The sequence below is a fragment of the Cataglyphis hispanica genome, chromosome 1 (genome assembly GCF_021464435.1).
Source record: "Cataglyphis hispanica isolate Lineage 1 chromosome 1, ULB_Chis1_1.0, whole genome shotgun sequence".
Taxonomy (NCBI): Eukaryota; Metazoa; Arthropoda; class Insecta; order Hymenoptera; family Formicidae; genus Cataglyphis; species Cataglyphis hispanica.
The window spans coordinates 10,139,242-10,158,377 of record NC_065954.1 but is presented as its reverse complement, the minus strand read 5'-3'; the positions used below and the strand labels follow the sequence as shown (position 1 = coordinate 10,158,377).

The window sequence follows — 19,136 nt, the reverse complement described above, 5'->3', positions numbered from 1 at the left end:
TTGCACAATGCGAGGCGATAAAGATAGAAATAAGGGAATAGCAATAGAATAGAAATAGTGATAGAAGTTATCGTCATCTGCATAATGACGCGAGAAGAATAAAAACCAACCAATCAGAAATCGTGTAATCTGTTCTTTCACCCTGCCCTTGTTTTGTCGCATTGTCTTGTGTGTTACATTTTAATAAATATTTGTTTCACATTAATTTGCAATGGAAGCTGAAGAGCTTATGATATTTATATGTACGATGCAAGTAGCTACATTAGCGTTGTATACCGCATGGAAGGTCAAAAAGAACAAGCGTTGGAAAAACCATCGATGATGGATACCCATAAATAAAAAATGCGGAGTATGGCGATTTTGCAACTCTTTTTTCGGAATTAAAACAAGATCCGGATCTCTTCTTCATTTTCGTGTCTTTTCAGTTGATCACAGTCAAAACAAGTCAAAATATAATCTAAAGATATGATTGATTCGGATCATTCAAAACTAGATACGTACGTCTCGACAAAAATCTGAAAGCTGGAATTGATTGGCTACAAGATAAAAGATACAGAATTCCAACTCGACGAAAATTTTATCGCTGTTGTCTGTTCCGTATTTCATTCTGCATTGGCATATGTATTCCCTAGTGTTGGAATTTTCTGTTTCTATCGCTATGCTATTGCTATCGCCTCGCATTATACAAGGGTTTTAAATTTTGCTCAATGAATACAGTGCCAACTGCCACGGAGAGATGACATGTCCAAGACACCTGCAGCACATTTCCAGAGCGAATCTGTCATGGTCTAATAGTACTGATTGTGATCGACAATTATGATAAAGTAAATGCATCCATGAATGATCCTTTGGTAGCCCATCTTAAATCACCTCGTCTAACAGTCCCTTCTTTTGCTCTTAATAATACTATCTTCCACCGATACAGTGCGGATTACTAGGTGAATAAATTATTAGTATCCACGCTGGCACAGATATTCGCCACAGATTGAAGTGAAAGGGGATTTAAAGTAGATAGAGACACGTGCTGGTTGGAACCATGTATAAGATATAATTAATGAATATATTGCTCAAAAACAGTAAAGATTTTACATGCTGATTTATTTATAAAGCAATATGAATTTGTTTAGTCCTTTAAAAATAAGGACTATAAGCAAGATAAAGAAGTGTGGATTAAATAAACTGGCTTCTAAACAAAAAAATGTATTCCATAAAGGTAACATGCAATTCTTGTTGTTTGTCAATAGACTAAGTTATTTCGTAATGATGTATTACATGAATTATGTTGCACATAAAAACATGCACGAGTTATCATACACATGTAAAGTATATAATTCCTAAAAAAATCACGGTTAAAAAAAAAGTAAAAGATAGGCGCCAAGTACACGCGCTTTGTAAAAGAATATTATGTTTAAATAAATATATTTTTGTATAAAATAATTATTTAAATTTCTTACAAAAATAATATATCAAAAAATTGAACCAAAAGCATAAAAATTTATGCTATAAAATTTTGGTTTATTATTTAAATAAAAACAATTTAATCAAATACTTTTGTATAAAATAGATATTTAAATTTAAATTTCTTACAAAAATAATGATATGAAAAATTGTGCCAACTGAATAAAAATTTATGTTGTAAAATATGCATTTAGTTATTTATAAAAAAACTTTTATTTAAGCTATACTACTACTTTATAATGCAATTTATTAAATATAATTTTTCTTAATAGGAAATAAAATAAAAATATTTTACAATATAAATTTTTATTCAGTTGGCATAATTTTTCATATTATTATTTTGGGGAGGTCCCGTTTGTCTACATTTCCGATTACCTACAGCTTCGTTTGTCTACAACGTTTTGCCGACAGCTTCAATTGTCGACATTCCTGATAGCCTACAGAGTGATTGCCTACAAGCATTATTATACATATACAAAAATTAAAAATACAAACGTACATTTGTACACATGTCATTATTGTGCACATACACATTGTACACATGACATTATTGTGCACATAATATAAGAATTTCATATTAACGTTTTGTACACATGATGTTATTGCATATACATATTGTACACATTCGTATGATGTTGGCCGACTAACACTTTTTTTAAATAATTATGTGTGAAATCAATTGTATTTTGTTTGTAGATGATTGTAGTGCATTTATTTTTGTTTGTTAGCTCATAATTAATTTTTAATTAATTATTTAATTATAGACCATGAAACTAGTCGACATGTACTATAAAATTACAAAAATAGATGTAAAATCGATTGTATTTTGTTCGTAGATAATTGTAGTGCATTTAGTTTTATTTGTTAATTTATAATTAATTTTTAATTAATTATTTAAAGTTTGAAATATACCAAAGTACATGCATGGACAAGAAGCATGCGCGCGCGCACATACACACACACACGGGAGGAGGAGTCAAGGGAGGCCCCTCTCCCGCATCCACCCCGCTGGTAGGGTGGACCTTGCTTTACATTGTACAATGTGTATGTGCACAATAAGGACATGTGTACAAACGTACGTTCGTATTTTTAATTTTTATACGTATACAATAATGCTTGTAGACAATTGCTCTGTAGGCAGTCGGGAATTGAATGTCAGCAATTGAAGCTGTCGGCAAAACGTTGTAGGCAAACAAAGCTGTAGGCAATCGGGAATATAAGCAAACGAAATCTCCTCATTATTTTTATAAGAAATTTAAATTTAAATAACTATTTTATACAAAAGTATTTGATTAAATTGTTTATATTTAAATAATAATAAAAAAAATTTTATAGCATAAATTTTTATGCTTTTGGGGCCATTTTTTGATATATTATTTTTGTAAGAAATTTTAATAATTGTTTTATACAAAAATATATTTATTTAAAATGTTATAATTTAAACATAATATTTTTTCATATAGCGCGTGTATTTGGCGCCTTTCTTTTACCTTTTTTTTAAAAGGTAATTTTTTTAGGGATTGCCATTCTTTTTTTTCATCAATGCGACAATTTTTTTTGCTCATTATAGATATCCAGATTCTTCTTAGTTATTCTTCTTAGTTATTCTAAGAATAACGGATAATTACAAATTCGTGTATCAGAAATATACATTATTCACAATCTATATATTTAAATTCTTTAATAAATAATCGTTGTTGCTTTCTAGCTTTATCATTAAATATATAAATAAAGCGAAAAAAAGTGAGTTTGATAATTCTATTTTGAATAGTAAGGATATATTTTTAAACATAGCGGAACCAATAGAAATTGTTAGGAAAAATATAACAATTTAAAAAAAAGTAAAATAAGAAAATTATAAACAATTTATATTTATTTAAATAAAAAAAAATACAAATAACTTGTATTTTTTTATTAATTTATATATTTATTTAAAGAGAATTATGAACAACTTGAACTTTTTAATAAATTCTTAAATTAAAAAGTTAAAAAAAATTAACTTAAATAACAATAATATAACAACTATATTTAATAAAGTTTTCTAAGATATAATACGATATTAAATAAAGATAGCTAAAAAATATAAACTATATAATAAAAATTAAAACTTTTTAATTTTTTAATATTATTTAATTATAAATTGCATGGCCATGTTTTGCTATTGTATATTGGTTTGGTTATTCGGCTTTTGATACAATTTTTATTCTATATTAAATAAATCATCTCATAATTTTCAAACCTGATTGGTGACAATTGTTAATAAGACTAAAAAATATTTTTATCAAGCAATAATATTGTTATCAATCAAGTTTGAAAATTATTAGATGATTTATTTCACATAGAATAAAATGTACCAAAAGCTAACTAATAAAATTAATATATAATATCAAAACAATTGCCATGCAATATAAATTTAATTAAATAATGTTAAAAAGTTATAATATTGTTATATTATTATTAAGAATGTTATTCTTAGAATATTATATTGAATATGGTTATATTATTATTATATTTAAGTTAATTTTTTTATTCCTTAATTTAAAAATTTATAAAGAAATTGAGCTGTTAAATTTATAAAAAAACGAGCTGCCCGTAATTTTGTATACCCAGATAGCCAGATCTGTAAGAGCACGTATTGCAAATTGTGCACTACATATTATGTTAACAGAATTTCGGCAGCAATTGAACATGATCTGCTGTTTTAATTAATGTTGACAAAAATACAGAAAACAAACAGACTCACAAACATGTTGACAAAATATATCAATAGAATTAAATAAAAATTGAACATATCATGATACATCATGTTACGTCGACAGAATATCGTCAAAAATCGAATTTATCTGCAAGCACAGCGTAATAGCAGAAATGCTACAAAAATTAAACATGTTCTGCTATTTCAAAAGATAACAGCAGAAATATAGCAGAAACACAGTACGGTCTGTTGTCATAAAACAATAACAAAATCACATCAATCTTAATATATATTATATCAAGTTATAGTTCGTTCGTTTACCGCTATATGACGTATCTATCTCGTATTCAAGTTTCCATTACAATCAAATCTAAAGATTGCAAAGCGCGACTAGAAAAAGATTAAAAATGTGTAATGGCTCCTGTACATAAGATGATACATACGGCAACGCAACAAGTGTTCTGTGTTTTTTAGGAGCCATAATAACTATTTTTATCAGTTTAATCTTTAAATTCATCTAACAAAGGACTCAAAATATTAAACTAAAAGTTTGAAAACCCAATAAATCAATAGAAAATTGATTGCTTGAAACAAAATAAGAGTTCAATTTCTACAAATCTTAAAATTTATAAATTATTAATAAAATAATTATTTATTTAAATTTATATATTTAATTAAATATTTAAATATGCCAATATTTTTATTGCATTTATTTTTATTGCATATTAGTAATTACATTATAGTAGGTGTGTTTTCTTTACTGTATTTTCCTCGTCACAGTGGACACATTGTGATAGCAGGCTATGCTTAATTTCTACCGTATTTCTGCTTTCAGATCTGATGTGGAAGACTTCACTCGATACGTGTTACATATCTGCTGTTACGTAAGAGCAAATAATATTTAATTTTTGCTTCATTTTCTCTGTCATATTGTATCGGCCAACCATACTGCCAGAAATTAAGCTTAATGGGGACGCAGCAGAGCGAAATCTGCTGCAAAGTCATGATTGAATTTGCTGGCATACTGCTGGCATACTGCTAGCATTTTGCTATCTGAGTAATTAATAATAAAATTACTCTTAAGCAAAATGTTAACAGTATGACGGCAGATTGATAGCAGATTTAATCAAAATCTGTTAGTAAACTGACATCAACTACGTTCGCATTCAGCTAATGTTTTGCCAGCAGAATCTGCTAATATAATAAGTCGACAGATTGGCGGAAAAATTTGAACATACTCTGTTGACATAACTTGGCGACATGGTACATTTAAATGGATTTAAACATTTAAAGAATCCCAAGTAACAAAATGACAATAAATTTTGGTCACAAAATAACATAAATAATTAGACATCCTAAATTAGGTTTTATGAAACCCAAAAATGTCAATATTCGATATATCACATTCACGGGACGTCATTTTCTGTTTTTTAATAATATATAAATAAATAATATTAATGTAATAAATATATGAAAATTTAAATAATTTAATTTATACAACTAAAGATTTTATTTAATGGAATTTCTATTTCTATTTTATATCTTTGATTTCTATTTTATGTCATAGATAATAACTAAATAATTTTGTTTATTCAGACAGAAATTGTCCGAATAAGTAAAATCAGACATTTATCTGTCCGATTTTTCAAAAATCAGTTCAATATCTGAATTCTCTGTATGGGAATCGTATAAAAAATTGAACTGATAGAAATAATTATATATGTTATTAGCCACATTTTGCAGGCTTCATATACGCTCATGACAAGAATTTGAATACGAGTAAAGAAAACGAATATTGCGTTGCATAGCGATAATCAAATAAACTACTGTTTCAATAAATTATTGTAGCCTCTGCTCGATTTCTGCTGCCAATTTGCTGTCAGATTGCGCGTGCGCAGATCTTGCTCGGTTTTCGCCGCTAATCTGACATCAAATTGCATTGCGCAAATCCTGCTCAATTTCTGCTGCCAATTTTTTATGGTAATTCTGTACAAATTTTGCTCAGTTTCTGCTACTGATCTGTTGTCAAATTATGTCAGCAGGTTTTGTAATATTTCTGCTGATGTTCTGCTATCATTATTTGATATAAAAGATTTTGTATACAGTCTGTATCATTATTTGATAAAACAGATTTTGTATACAGACTAATATATATTATAGTATTACTAGTATAAACTATAGTAAAACATCAGCAGAAATATTACAAAATTTTAAAATAATTATAGTATAAAATTTATTTATTTTATTTAAAATAATTATTATTTAAATAAAAACAATTTAATAAAATATTTTTGTATAAAATAGTTGTATAAAATTTAAATTTCCTACAAAAATAATGATATTGAAAAATTGTGCTAACTAAATGAAAATTTATATTGTAAAATATTTTTATTTTATTATTTCCATTAAGAAAAGTTATATTTAATAAACTGCATTATAATTAAATTAATAATAGTATAGCTAAAATAAAGTTATTTTATAAATAACTAAATGCACAATATATACACATATAAGATTTTGGGATATAATTTTGTAACGATGCGTACATCGTTACCCGGCAGTCCACCCGCCCGACGACCACTGGTTGGGCCGAAAGGCGAAAGCGCATTACGCGCATAATTACTGCCGTCCCACGCCCAGCAGTCACGGGACAGAGCGACGGCGCTATGCACCCCATTATATAAAACTGTTGAGTGCATCCAGATAAAATATTTGTTTATATTTATATCGCCGGTTAGGCACACCGTACTGGAGCACGATTCGCACGCACGGGGAACCGTTCCGATTGTTTCCGACGCTGAAATTGTTACTAAACAATTATTGCGCCGACGCGTAACCGCCGACACCGGGTATAAATAAGCGCTCTCAACGCGATAAAAGAATCTCTTCCGCTGTCTCTGAAGTCAGTAAGACGCTCAGAGCTTCCGAAAATCGCTTGAAACGAGATCGAAGTTGGGTGTACTCCGCTTCCGCTGAGCTTTCTCAGCATCCCGCATCCAAGCGTTTCCTGACAAATTTCCGACCGTTCGGCAATTGATTCTAGCAGTGGGAAGTTACCCGCCACCGACGAACTTTTACGTCTGCCGAACGTTCCTATTTATCGTGAACCGATCCCATATATCATTGACCATCGAAAAATATAAAGCGAGTTACCGTCGGCCGGGATTCGTCAATGTTACGGCGACCGAAACCGTGCACCGAGGACCGTGAGACTGCCCTACGCGCCAAACTATAGATCACGCTATTTGTCAAGCGAATTATGCCATGCCCGCCCACCACGAGGACGCTACCTTAGCACAATCGAACCGTCGATCCAACGATGACGATACCTATCAATCGCCCGTCTCACGCTTATCGAACCTCGCGCCCTGCAATCATCCACAACGCTATAAACGCCCGGTATAGACTGCATCTTAGTTATACACGCATTACATAAACGTGCACGCGGTGCACGGTCAAACCGCTGTTGTCATACACGGATCGCACAACATCTGATTATAATATACCGCCAATTAACGCGCACCGCACGCCGGCTATCTCACCAATACACCCGGCTCACCGATACGCCGCACACGAACACACACACACACACACACACACACACACACACACACACACACACACACACACGCACACGCACACGCACACACACACACACACGCACACGCACACGCACACGCACACACACACACACACACACGCGATGCACGCACGCACTGTAAACCATTTCTGACTATTTAATAAACATTCTTTATTTATTAATACAAACACCTATGCATTTCGTGTTTTGCTATCCATTCTGAGCCCTGATTCCGGCCGAGTTATCCCGCAACCGGTCTCAGGATGAACCGACTGTTACAATTTATTGAAGGAAAAGTTTTCGCAAACTCTAAATCGCGTAAGAAAAACTTACATCAAAGCACGGTATAAACATATAATTGTAAATTATATTTACAGTAAAAAATATTAATTATAATTATAAATATAAATATAAATATTATAAATATTAATAATTGTTTAAAAAAAAGGTATGCATTAATTTGCAATATATTTTTCTATAACAATTATTTATTTTTTCTTTACACCATTTGATTCATCTTATTATTCTGTACTTAAAAATATTACGATATTAATTATCAAAAACCAAATAATTTTTGAGATATTTTATATTGTATATTAAAGTATGTCAGATTAAGATACAAAATAACTCAAAAAATTCTTAATGAAAAAATATTTTATTATAGTGTTTTGAAAATCTCTCGAGATAAGCTACAAGAATGTGCAATAAAAAATGGGAATATCCATTTAAGAAATTAAAAGTGTTCTTGACTTGACCTTAACGATGCCATCCAAAATCAAACCAATGACACCATTTTATGTTCCCCTCAAAATCATACAATTTTTGTTCAAAACATTTTTCTCTAAAATGCTTAGTTTTTGAACGAAAAGAGGTGTACAGATGATCTAGGACACTCTATATTTATACATGGACCGTTTATTTTGAAAGTGGTGCAAGTCCATTTTCTGTTGTTTCGAGAAAATTAAAGGTTAGCATATTTGTCAATTAAAAAATATAGATTAATTATGTCAAGTCTGGCAATGTTTCTACTAATTTATCAATATGTAATTTGATTATATAAATTTCTTTTAGGCGAATTTAACTAAAATAATGTATATTTACGGGCTGAAAATGGACTTACAACACTTTCATAATTAGTCAATTGTAAAAATCATTTAATTTCAATTATGAAAAATTAAATATCACTTAAAATATATTTCGTATTAATCCAATTTTGTTTATAAATAATAACAAGAAATAAAATAGGAGTAGTATTTTTTATTTTGAACGTTAATTATATTTATATATTGTTAAACTTAACATAAGATATTGGTATTATTTATATATGCTCTTCATGTGACAGTGTTTTGAAATATTCATGATGCACAGGATATAAGGTAAGAAGAAATAGTAAATCAATATTATTTTATGACAATTGAAAATATTTATTTTATTTATTTTAAATAAATTCACACAGAAATAAAACCCATGAATATAAACAAAAGAATAATCTTAAAATCGGAGGATGAAGATAATTTTATGAAAAATTAATAGTATATAAGATTATATTAACAGTATATAAGGTAATAACTTCTCCATATCCTTATATTTTTCGTATGTAATAGGCCTGGCATCGTGATACAAAGGTGCCAGAGCGATTTTTTCAAATTTTCTTTTTACGTTTTATTAATTTGTTTTTCATAGTGGAATTATCTTCATCTTTCGATTTTAAGATTATTCTTTTGTTTATATTCATGGGTTTTATTTCTGTGTGAATTTATTTAAAATAAATAAAATAAATATTTTCAATTATCATAAAATAATATTGATTTTTCTATTTCTTCTTACCTACATCACTATCTGATGTTAATATGAAATTATCCATTTTTGGAGGAAAATAAAATAAGTAACCTAAAATAGTAACTTTCGACACGTGAAATAAAACAAATGTAGCCACCAGCGGTCCCGCCACCTGTCTATGGAAATTGGACTTACACCACTTTCATAATCAATGGCTACGCATTTCTTTTATCGGCCAATTTTAAATTGAACAAAGCATTGGCATTTTTTAAGATATTGAATATTAATTAGTTATAAATAAAAAGTTTACACTAAATTAAGCATAAATTACGTGATATCTCATTTTTTTTAATGGACTTACACTACTTTCAAAATAAACGGTCCATATACACACACACACACACACACACACACACACACAGGGTTCCTGGTAATACTCGTCCCACCCGTAATGTGCAGATAGAGCGGACCAAACTGAATCGAAAAGTTCTTTACCATTTTCTTCTATAACGTTTAATAAAGGAATTATTATTGATTAATGTCTGGCTAATCACCGACCTTTAACCGGACGCACGTCAGTGAGCCTGTAGTGCGTCGCTGAAGCGCTCTTGCGTTAGGCGCACGGCTCACCAATGTGCGCCCGACTAAAGATCGACGATGATTGGTCAGACTTTACTCAATAATAATTCTTTTATTAAGCGTTGTGCAAAAAAAAAGATAAAGGATTTTTCTGCTTGATTTAATCCACTCTATCTGCACATTATGGGTGGAGCGATTATTATCAGACACTTTGTATATATTACATATATCAAGCGGTAGGGTCCAAGTTCATAAAAAAAAACGTCAAGTAAATAAGAAATCTTTCTGGCTTGTCAAAAGATTTGCTTATATACAGAGGCCGCGGCGCTGCCAAGTAGCTTATCCAGAGTTTTATTTCTATAATCGTTTTAATAAACTTTCAATTAAAATATCTGAGGAAGTAGAGCCGTAATCAAAAATTTAACGGCATTTTTATTATATAATGTAAATATAAAACTTTCGATTGCGACCAGTTTGAATAAGATTGGTACAGAGAAATGCTGTCATATATTATCAATCCTGAGAAATGATGTCCTATATTATCAATGTGCGACTTTTGGTTTTATTTTTCTTCAAGATAAGTTTCAGATTCACGTACGCATGCACACTCGTAAAGCGATTTTGTCTCTCAAGGGACGTTCACACTGTTCATGTACGATTATTCGCTTGGCTGTGCAAAATGCTTAAGAAACAAAATCCTATGTATATGTGTGTGCATACGTGTGAAGTAATAAAATGTTTATTATGTAAAAGTATAATGCGACAAAAAGAAAAGTAAAAAAGTGATCAAAATTATGATTATGACAATATCGCGGATAGTGTAACATAAGGAAAAAAGTGATAAAGTTATAAATTATAAATAGTATAATAAGAATATAGCGCAAGATATTGATATTAATAGAGATATATATGGATTAGTTAAATGTATAGTATTGATTTAATTTTAGAACACATATATGTGTATATAATTTTAAAGTGTAAAAATATTTATTTATAACTAATATTATACGTATATAAATATATCATGCACCTTTTTAAGATATAATATTATTAGAGAAAAATTGCAATATTTCCTAATCGATCAACTAAATTAATAATTCTTTTTGATTCTTTATATGTAAAACAAAGTTTTAAAACTAATACATGTCTTAATCGATCAACTAAATCAATAACTTTCTTTGATTCTTTATGTGTAATAATATATTGAAAGAATTTCAACATGTCTTAATCGATCAACTAAATCAATAACTTTCTTTGATTCATTATGTGCAATAATATATTGAAAAAATTGTAACATGTCTTAATCCATCAATTAAATTAATAATTCTATTTGATTCTTTATACGTAAAACAAAGTTTTAAAACTAATACATATCTTAATTGATCAACTAAATTAATAACTCTCTTTGTTTTTTTATACATAATTCTTTATATAAAATTCTAAAACTAAATCAATAATAATAAGAAACCTAGAACAATAAATTACATAATAAAAAAATAATCTAAAGTAACAATAATTAAGTTCCATTTCGTAAATAAAGAAATCCCTCTTAAAAAACCTTACAAAGATAAAAAAAATACGCTAAGTTTATAAAAAGAACCCAATATAACAAAAAGTTTAATATTTATCTCCAAAAAATATTTTAAATTTTGAAAAAAAATATAAATTTTTATAAAAAAAAAGTTATTACAAAAAATAGTGATATCCCTCCAAAAAAAACTTCACAAAGTTTAAAAAAAACACGCCAAATACATAAAAAAAACTCAATTTGAACGTAACAAAATTTAATATTTATTCCTAAAGAATAACTTTTAAAAATATTTCCCCTTAAAAAATAATTTTCCCATAAAAAGAAATGTAATTTTTTAATAAAAATAAAATGCATTTCAATTTTTTTGAGAGAATCCATAATGTTTCTATAAATGCAAAATTGATTTTATGACAAATATTATTTCAAATTATAAATTTTCACAAATTAAATTCCTTCTACTTGGTTTAATTATTGATTTCTCATTTTGTTTTTATTTTTTAGAAGTTTTTATTTTTTAGGGAACAATTTTTTATAAGTTATTTTTTAGAGGTAAATATTTTTTCAACTTTTTGTTACAAGGAATATTTTTTACGTACTTTTTTTTACCTTTGTGAAGTTTTTTAATTAAATCTTTCTCAAACTGAACTGTTTCTATGTATTGGCTAGTTAACTATTGATTTCATATTTAGTTTTTATTTTCTATTTTTTAGGGATTCTTTATTTTATAGTTATTTTTTAGAAAAAAATTATTTTTGGATTTTTTAATTTTTATGGGAAAATTATTTTTCAAAGGAAAATATTTTTAAAAATTATTTTTTAGAAATAAATATTAAATTTTGTTGCGTACAAATTGAGTTTTTTTTAATGTACACACACACACACACACACGCACCCACACACACACACACACACACACGCACGCATCGCACGCACGCACGCACGCACGCACGCCCGCCCGCCCGCCCGCCACGCATCGCATCGCATCGCACGCATCGCACGCACGCACGCACGCACGCACGCATCGCACGCACGCACGCACGCATCGCACGCATCGCACGCACGCACGCACGCACGCACGCACGCACCCACACACACACACACACACACACAAGGTGGTCCACAAGGTACATATAAGGTGTTCCACCAAAAATGGCCACCTCCCATTTATCTTTTAAATTAAAAAAGATAGATCGTAACAAATATATATCAAATTAAACTTGACAACTAAACTTTATTGTGAGCATAATGGTTGCTTTCAAAGCTGTGTTAAGAAATGCAGAAGTATACATCATTTTTTTATGTGAATATTTTAATGTGAAAAAAGTTATGCTATTTGAAACAAATACAACAATGTATGATATAATGTAAATATTTCACATATATAAATTTTATCAATTTGAAATGTCGCGAGCGATGTCTACCTTTTCATGTTCGATCTTGCGATATGGCCAACTTCGGATTGAGTATTATGATCAAATGATCAAGAGACATGGTAGTATCTCGCGCCAAATTCAATGCGAAGCAGCGAGGCACTCCGGGTATCTTCACGCGAATCGGCAAGGTGCGAGTATATTAGATTATCGGACCTCAATAACGGCTGAACCGATCGTATTTTTAGTAGGCTCAATTGATATAGCTTGGATTTGAATTATATAATAAAAATGTCTTTACTTTTTTTCTACCTATATCATGAACGGAGATAATATAATGGAAAGTCAAAATGTCTAAAATTTGATTTGAGATACGTCTCCGTTATCATCGCCGCCTCAAGTCCCTGCGCATGTACGAAAATTTGTACGGTTGGAGCGTTTGCCAAGATTGCGTTAATGGCGCTTCATGATATTACTGTTCGTACCTGCTTTTGACAAAATTTTGACATTAATGAGTGACAGGTTAATTTGACAAGGCGATTTATTAGACAAGGGTAATTTAATTGATAATTGACATTAATAATTTTTAATACAAGAAATGCAATAGATGAAGTAAAAATATCGTGGAATAATATTAAGAGATATTAATATAAGAAATATTGATATATCAAATAGTGAAAAATAAAAAAAATTCTTTATCTTGCGCCAAGTCACGCGAAGCAAAGATCACGCGTTGTAACGGCGGGATGCATTGTGTAAAAGTACCACAATCAAAAAATAAAAAAAATATAAAAATATGAAACAAAAATGTAAAAATAAATATAAAAATAAATAAATATATATATATATATATATATATATATATATATAATGTAAAAATAAATATAAGCAAAAAGAATTGTTGTATTTTGATGAAAAAAAGAATGATATCCCTAAAAATTACCTTTTAAAAAGGTAAAAGAGCACCATACGCGCTATGTATACGCGCTATGTGAAAAAATATTATATTTAAATAATAACATTTTAAATAAATATACTTTTGTATAAAATAATTATTTAAATTTCCTATAAAAATAATGATATCAAAAAATGCGCCAAAAGCATAAAAATTTATGCTATAAAATATTTTTATTTTATTGTTTTCAATATTAAGAAAAATTATATTTAATAAATCGCATTATAATTAAAGTAGTAGTATAGCTAAAATAAAAGTTATTTTCTAAATAACTAAATGCACAATATACGCATCTAAGGCTTTGGGATATAATTGTTGAAAAAAAATTTCTCATAAATTCTAAATCGGATAAGACAAACTTACATCAAAGCAAGGTATAAAAACTTGGCGCGTCCGGATCGTAAAACGTGTACATTTTATAAATATGTACATTATTTTGATTATTTTAATTTAATATATGTAAATGATAATATATGTAAATAATATAAACGTAAATGTATTTACAATATTAAATTTATAAAATATATGCTATTTGTATAAAACTTAATAAAATTTAATATAATATATAAATATTTAATATAATAATATTTTTATTATATGAGTGATATGAGTTATATGAGTATTATATTTATTTAAAATATTATTATTTAAATATAATATTTTTTCACATAGCGCGTGTACTTAGCGCCTTTTTTTGCCTTTTTTTATAAAGGTATATATCAATTTCTAAAAGACGAGTCAGAAGTTGGCCATAACGCAGAGCAGAAGGTGAAAAACTAGATATTTCACGTCGATAAAACTCGTATAAAGGTGGATATGCACTTAGCGAACGAACACCGAACCAACAGTAAATATGAACGTTCGTAATTCTTATTATTCAGTAGATATTTGCGCACGAATTGTCTTTGATGTACCGCCTCATAAGAGAATCAAGCCGAATGCGAATTGAAAGTTCTATTCGCATTCGCTTTGGCGTATATCTATTAAATAATAACAACGAACGTTCGTATTCGCTGTTTGTTCAGTGTTCGCTCACTAGTGTATACCCAGCTTAATATGTAAAATATTTACATTATATCATAGTTGTATTCGCTTCAAACAGCGCTACAACTTTTATTCTATCAAAATATTCACATTATTATAAAAAAAATTATACATATCTCTCTGTTCATTAACACAGATAGTTTTTGGAAGCAATTACAAAACTCACAAAAGAGTTCAGTTTGACCCATGTAATTTGTGTATATTTGTTATGGTTTAGTCTCTTTTAGTTTAAAAGATAAAAGAGGGTAACTTTTGATGGGACACTGTATATATGTATACATATACACACACACACACATACACAATATATATATATATATATATATATATATATATATATATATATATATATATATATATATAGGGTGTCTCGATAATTCGCTGGATTACCTTTTAAGGGAAGGTAAAGGATGTTATTCTGAATAGAAAGTCCTGTATTTTGTGATTTTCTAATATTTAAGAAAATATTATTTTAAAGATCAGCCAACGAGTGTCGCGAAAGCTGTGGCGCATAATGCCTCACTGCACTGATACTCGGTCCGCGACGAAGCAATGGGAGGAGCAGTTTGCGAGCATGCTTCGCTATGGCAACTGAAAAATACACACATAATGAAAAGAGCACATACATAAAACGGAGCGCGCATTATGTGTGTATTTCTTTGGCTGCCATAACGAAGCATGCTCGCAAACTGCTCCTCCCATTGCTTCGCCGCGGACCGAGTATCAACTCGACAGTGGGAGGCATTTTCGCGCCACGAGCTTTTCGCGGCACTTCGTTGGCTGATCTTTTAAAATTAATATTTTCTTAAATATTGAGAAAATCACAAAATGGTACAGGACTTTTCTATTCAGAATAACACCCTCTACCTTCCCTTTAAAGGGTAATCCATGAATTATCGGACACCCTGTATATATATATATATATATATATATATATATATATATATATATATATATATAAAAATTTTAAAAATTATTATTTTTATAAGAAATTAAAACAACTATTTTTGTATAATATTTTTAATTAAAATATGTTATTAATATTTTATTTTATAAGTTTTTATTTTCAATTGATGCAATATTGCTTGATATCATTATTTTTGTAAGATAATTTTTTACAATAATGCATATAACAGTTTTTACAATTGATTCGTGTACTTATACATGTACAATCTTTTTTACATGTACATCTTTTTTTAAAAGATAAATTTTTAAGGATTATATCATTTTTTTATCTTTAAGCAAATTATGTTTTTATATATTTTAAATGAAATAACAAATATAAATCTGCGATCAATAATCATCAACAAAAAAATATTTTATATAAATATATTTTGCAGTAAGCAAATATGTGCAGTTTAAAATTATTTTAAGAAATATATATATATATATATATATATATATATATATATATATATGTAATCAGTGCATTTGTTCTTATACAAGATAAGTTGTGTTTGCTCTTATTTTATTAAAACATTATAATAATAAATTTATATTATAATAATTATAATATAAATAATATTTTAATAAAAAGAATAATGCGAGGAAATCATCTAATCCAACTATATCCAAAAATAGATTCAGAATATATACAAAAGAAAACTATAGCTCCAATTTTTTATAAGCATACTTCCTACAATATTTATATTAGTGTTTTTAAACTCTATATACATTTCTTAAAATAATTTTAAACTGCACATATTTGCTTACTGCAAAATATATTTATATAAAATATTTTTTGTATATTGATGATTATTGATCGCAGATTTATATTTGATTTAAAATATATATAAAAAATAATTTGCTTAAAGATAAAAAAAATGATATAATCCTTAAAAATTTATCTTTTAAAAAAGATGTACATGTAAAAGAGGTTGTACATGTATAAATACACGAATCAATTGTAAAACTATTATATGCATTATTGTAAAAAACTATCTTACAAAAATAATGATATCAAATAATATTGCATCAATTGAAAATAAAAATTTATTATTATAAAATAAAATATTAATAATATATTTTAATTAAAAATATTGTACAAGAAATAGTTGTTTTAATTTCTTATAAAAATAATAATTTTCAAGAATTTTTTATAATAGATATATTGCACTTAATTATATATTTTTATTTAATATTTAATAGATATAAAGAAAGAAATATATTATATAAATTTTATAGCATAAATTTTTATTTAGTTGGCCCAAGTATTTAATATCATTTTTGTAGAAAATTAAAACCATTTTTGTACAACATATTTTAGTTAAAATATTTTTACAACGTTTTATTTTTTCAGTTGACATAATTTTTCAATTTATTTTATTTATGTAGGATAGTTTTTTGCAGTAATATATATAACAGATTTTACAATTGATTCGTGTGCTTGGCGTGTTATTTTATCTGTTTTTAAAAATTTAAATTTTTAAGGATTTACAAAATGTATAAATCTGTATAAAGATACTAAACAAATGTATAAATCTGTATAAAGATACTAAACAATTTAAATTGTGTGTGTGTATATATTTAATACAGAATTATTATTTTAATACAGAATAACATTATTAAAAAAACTTAACTTTTTTTAAAAATTATATATCATATGTGTTATATCATTTTTAAAAGAAGTTAAGTTAAAAAGAAAGAAAAAAAGTTGAAAATATCTAATGATAAACATTTACGTACCGTCACTGAACATTACAGATTTTTGTCCTTCTGTACGATGTTTTGAACCCTCTCTCTTTAAAACGCCCACAGGTACCATCACTGTTGGTGGTGGTGGTAAACCGCCTGCTAACTGTTGCAAGGGTGGTACAGTTGAGCAGTATTCCATAGGATTATTTGGATTAGGCTGTCTTTCCTATAACCATTTGTTGAATACTTCTAATATCGACATTTGCTCAACTGTTCAGCAAATACACTTACAGACAAATATATAAAAAATTATATATAAGTTTTATATGTTTATACAAACTCATATAATTGTAGCTAATATGAAACATATGAGTTTGTATATTAAATAATTTTTAACAGTATAAATTTAGTATAAAATATATATACGTATAAACAAACTTACATATATATATATATATATATATATATATATATATATATATATATATGCACAACTTTCATATGAAACATTTTCTTCAAAAATGCGTATTTCTTAAAATATTAAGAGGTTTTGAAATTTTGCACTTGTACCCTATATATGATGCATTCCACGTGTTAGGGATATACCTAAAAATGAACTGCTTAGAATTTTTAAAATGATTATTAAAACATGTTAGTGGATATATTGTATAAAAAAAAAATAAATATTATATGCCTTGCATCCATTGGAGATAGATTGAAGAAATTTTTCTTTCTTTGGCATTTATAGCTAAAATTATAAAACATACAAAATTTTTATAAAATTTTTATAAAATATACAAAATACAAAAAAAACTTGGCGTGCTCAATCTGAAATAAAAACTTACAAAAAATTATCAGAAATTATTATCAATATATTAATAAAAATATATAACTTATAATGCGACAGAGGTAAAAAAAGGCGCCAAGTACACGCGCGAGGAGGCTTCATTTGCTTACATTCCCAATTGCCTACAGCTTTGTTTGCCTACAACGTTTTGCCGACAGCTTCACTTGCCGACTTTCCCGATTGCCTACAAGCATTATTGTACACATATAAAAATTAAAAATACGAACGTACGTTTGTACACATGACATTATTGTGCACATACACATGACATTGTGTACATACACATTGTACACATAACATTATTGTGCACATAATATAAGAAATTCATATTAACGTTTTGTACACATGACATTCTTGCACATATACACATTGTACACATTCGTATGATGTTAGCCGACGACTAACACTTTCTAAAATAATTAAGTGTGAAATTAATTGTATTTCGTTTGATGATCGTAGTGCATTAATTTTTGTTTGTTTATAATTAACTTTTAAATAATTATTTAATTGTAGACCATGAAACTAGCCGACATGTACTATAAAATTACAAAAATAGATGTAAAATCCATTGTATTTCGTTTGTAAATGATTGTGCATTTATTTTTGTTTGTTAATTTATAATTAATTTTTAATTAATTATTTAAAGTTTGAAATATACCAAAGT

General features: G+C 27.9%; 2 protein-coding genes across 8 annotated transcripts in view; one reads left to right on the top strand and one right to left on the bottom strand.

Moving 5' to 3' along the window:
• Positions 1-19,136, top strand: part of LOC126851197 (uncharacterized) — a 91,187-nt gene that overhangs the window by 45,002 nt on the left and 27,049 nt on the right. For both annotated transcript variants that reach the window (XM_050594905.1, XM_050594896.1), the window contains exon 2: positions 4,989-5,037. In XM_050594905.1, the coding sequence (XP_050450862.1) occupies positions 4,989-5,037 (49 nt within the window). The remainder of the gene's footprint in view (positions 1-4,988; positions 5,038-19,136) is intronic.
• LOC126849491 (uncharacterized) overlaps positions 1-19,136 on the bottom strand; it is a 143,650-nt gene that overhangs the window by 103,390 nt on the left and 21,124 nt on the right. For 4 of the 6 annotated variants that reach the window (XM_050591398.1, XM_050591433.1, XM_050591406.1 and 1 more), the window contains one exon: positions 17,677-17,851. In XM_050591398.1, coding sequence (XP_050447355.1) covers positions 17,677-17,851 — 175 coding nt within the window. The remainder of the gene's footprint in view (positions 1-17,676; positions 17,852-19,136) is intronic. The other 2 variants (XM_050591413.1, XM_050591422.1) reach the window with 1 other exon arrangement.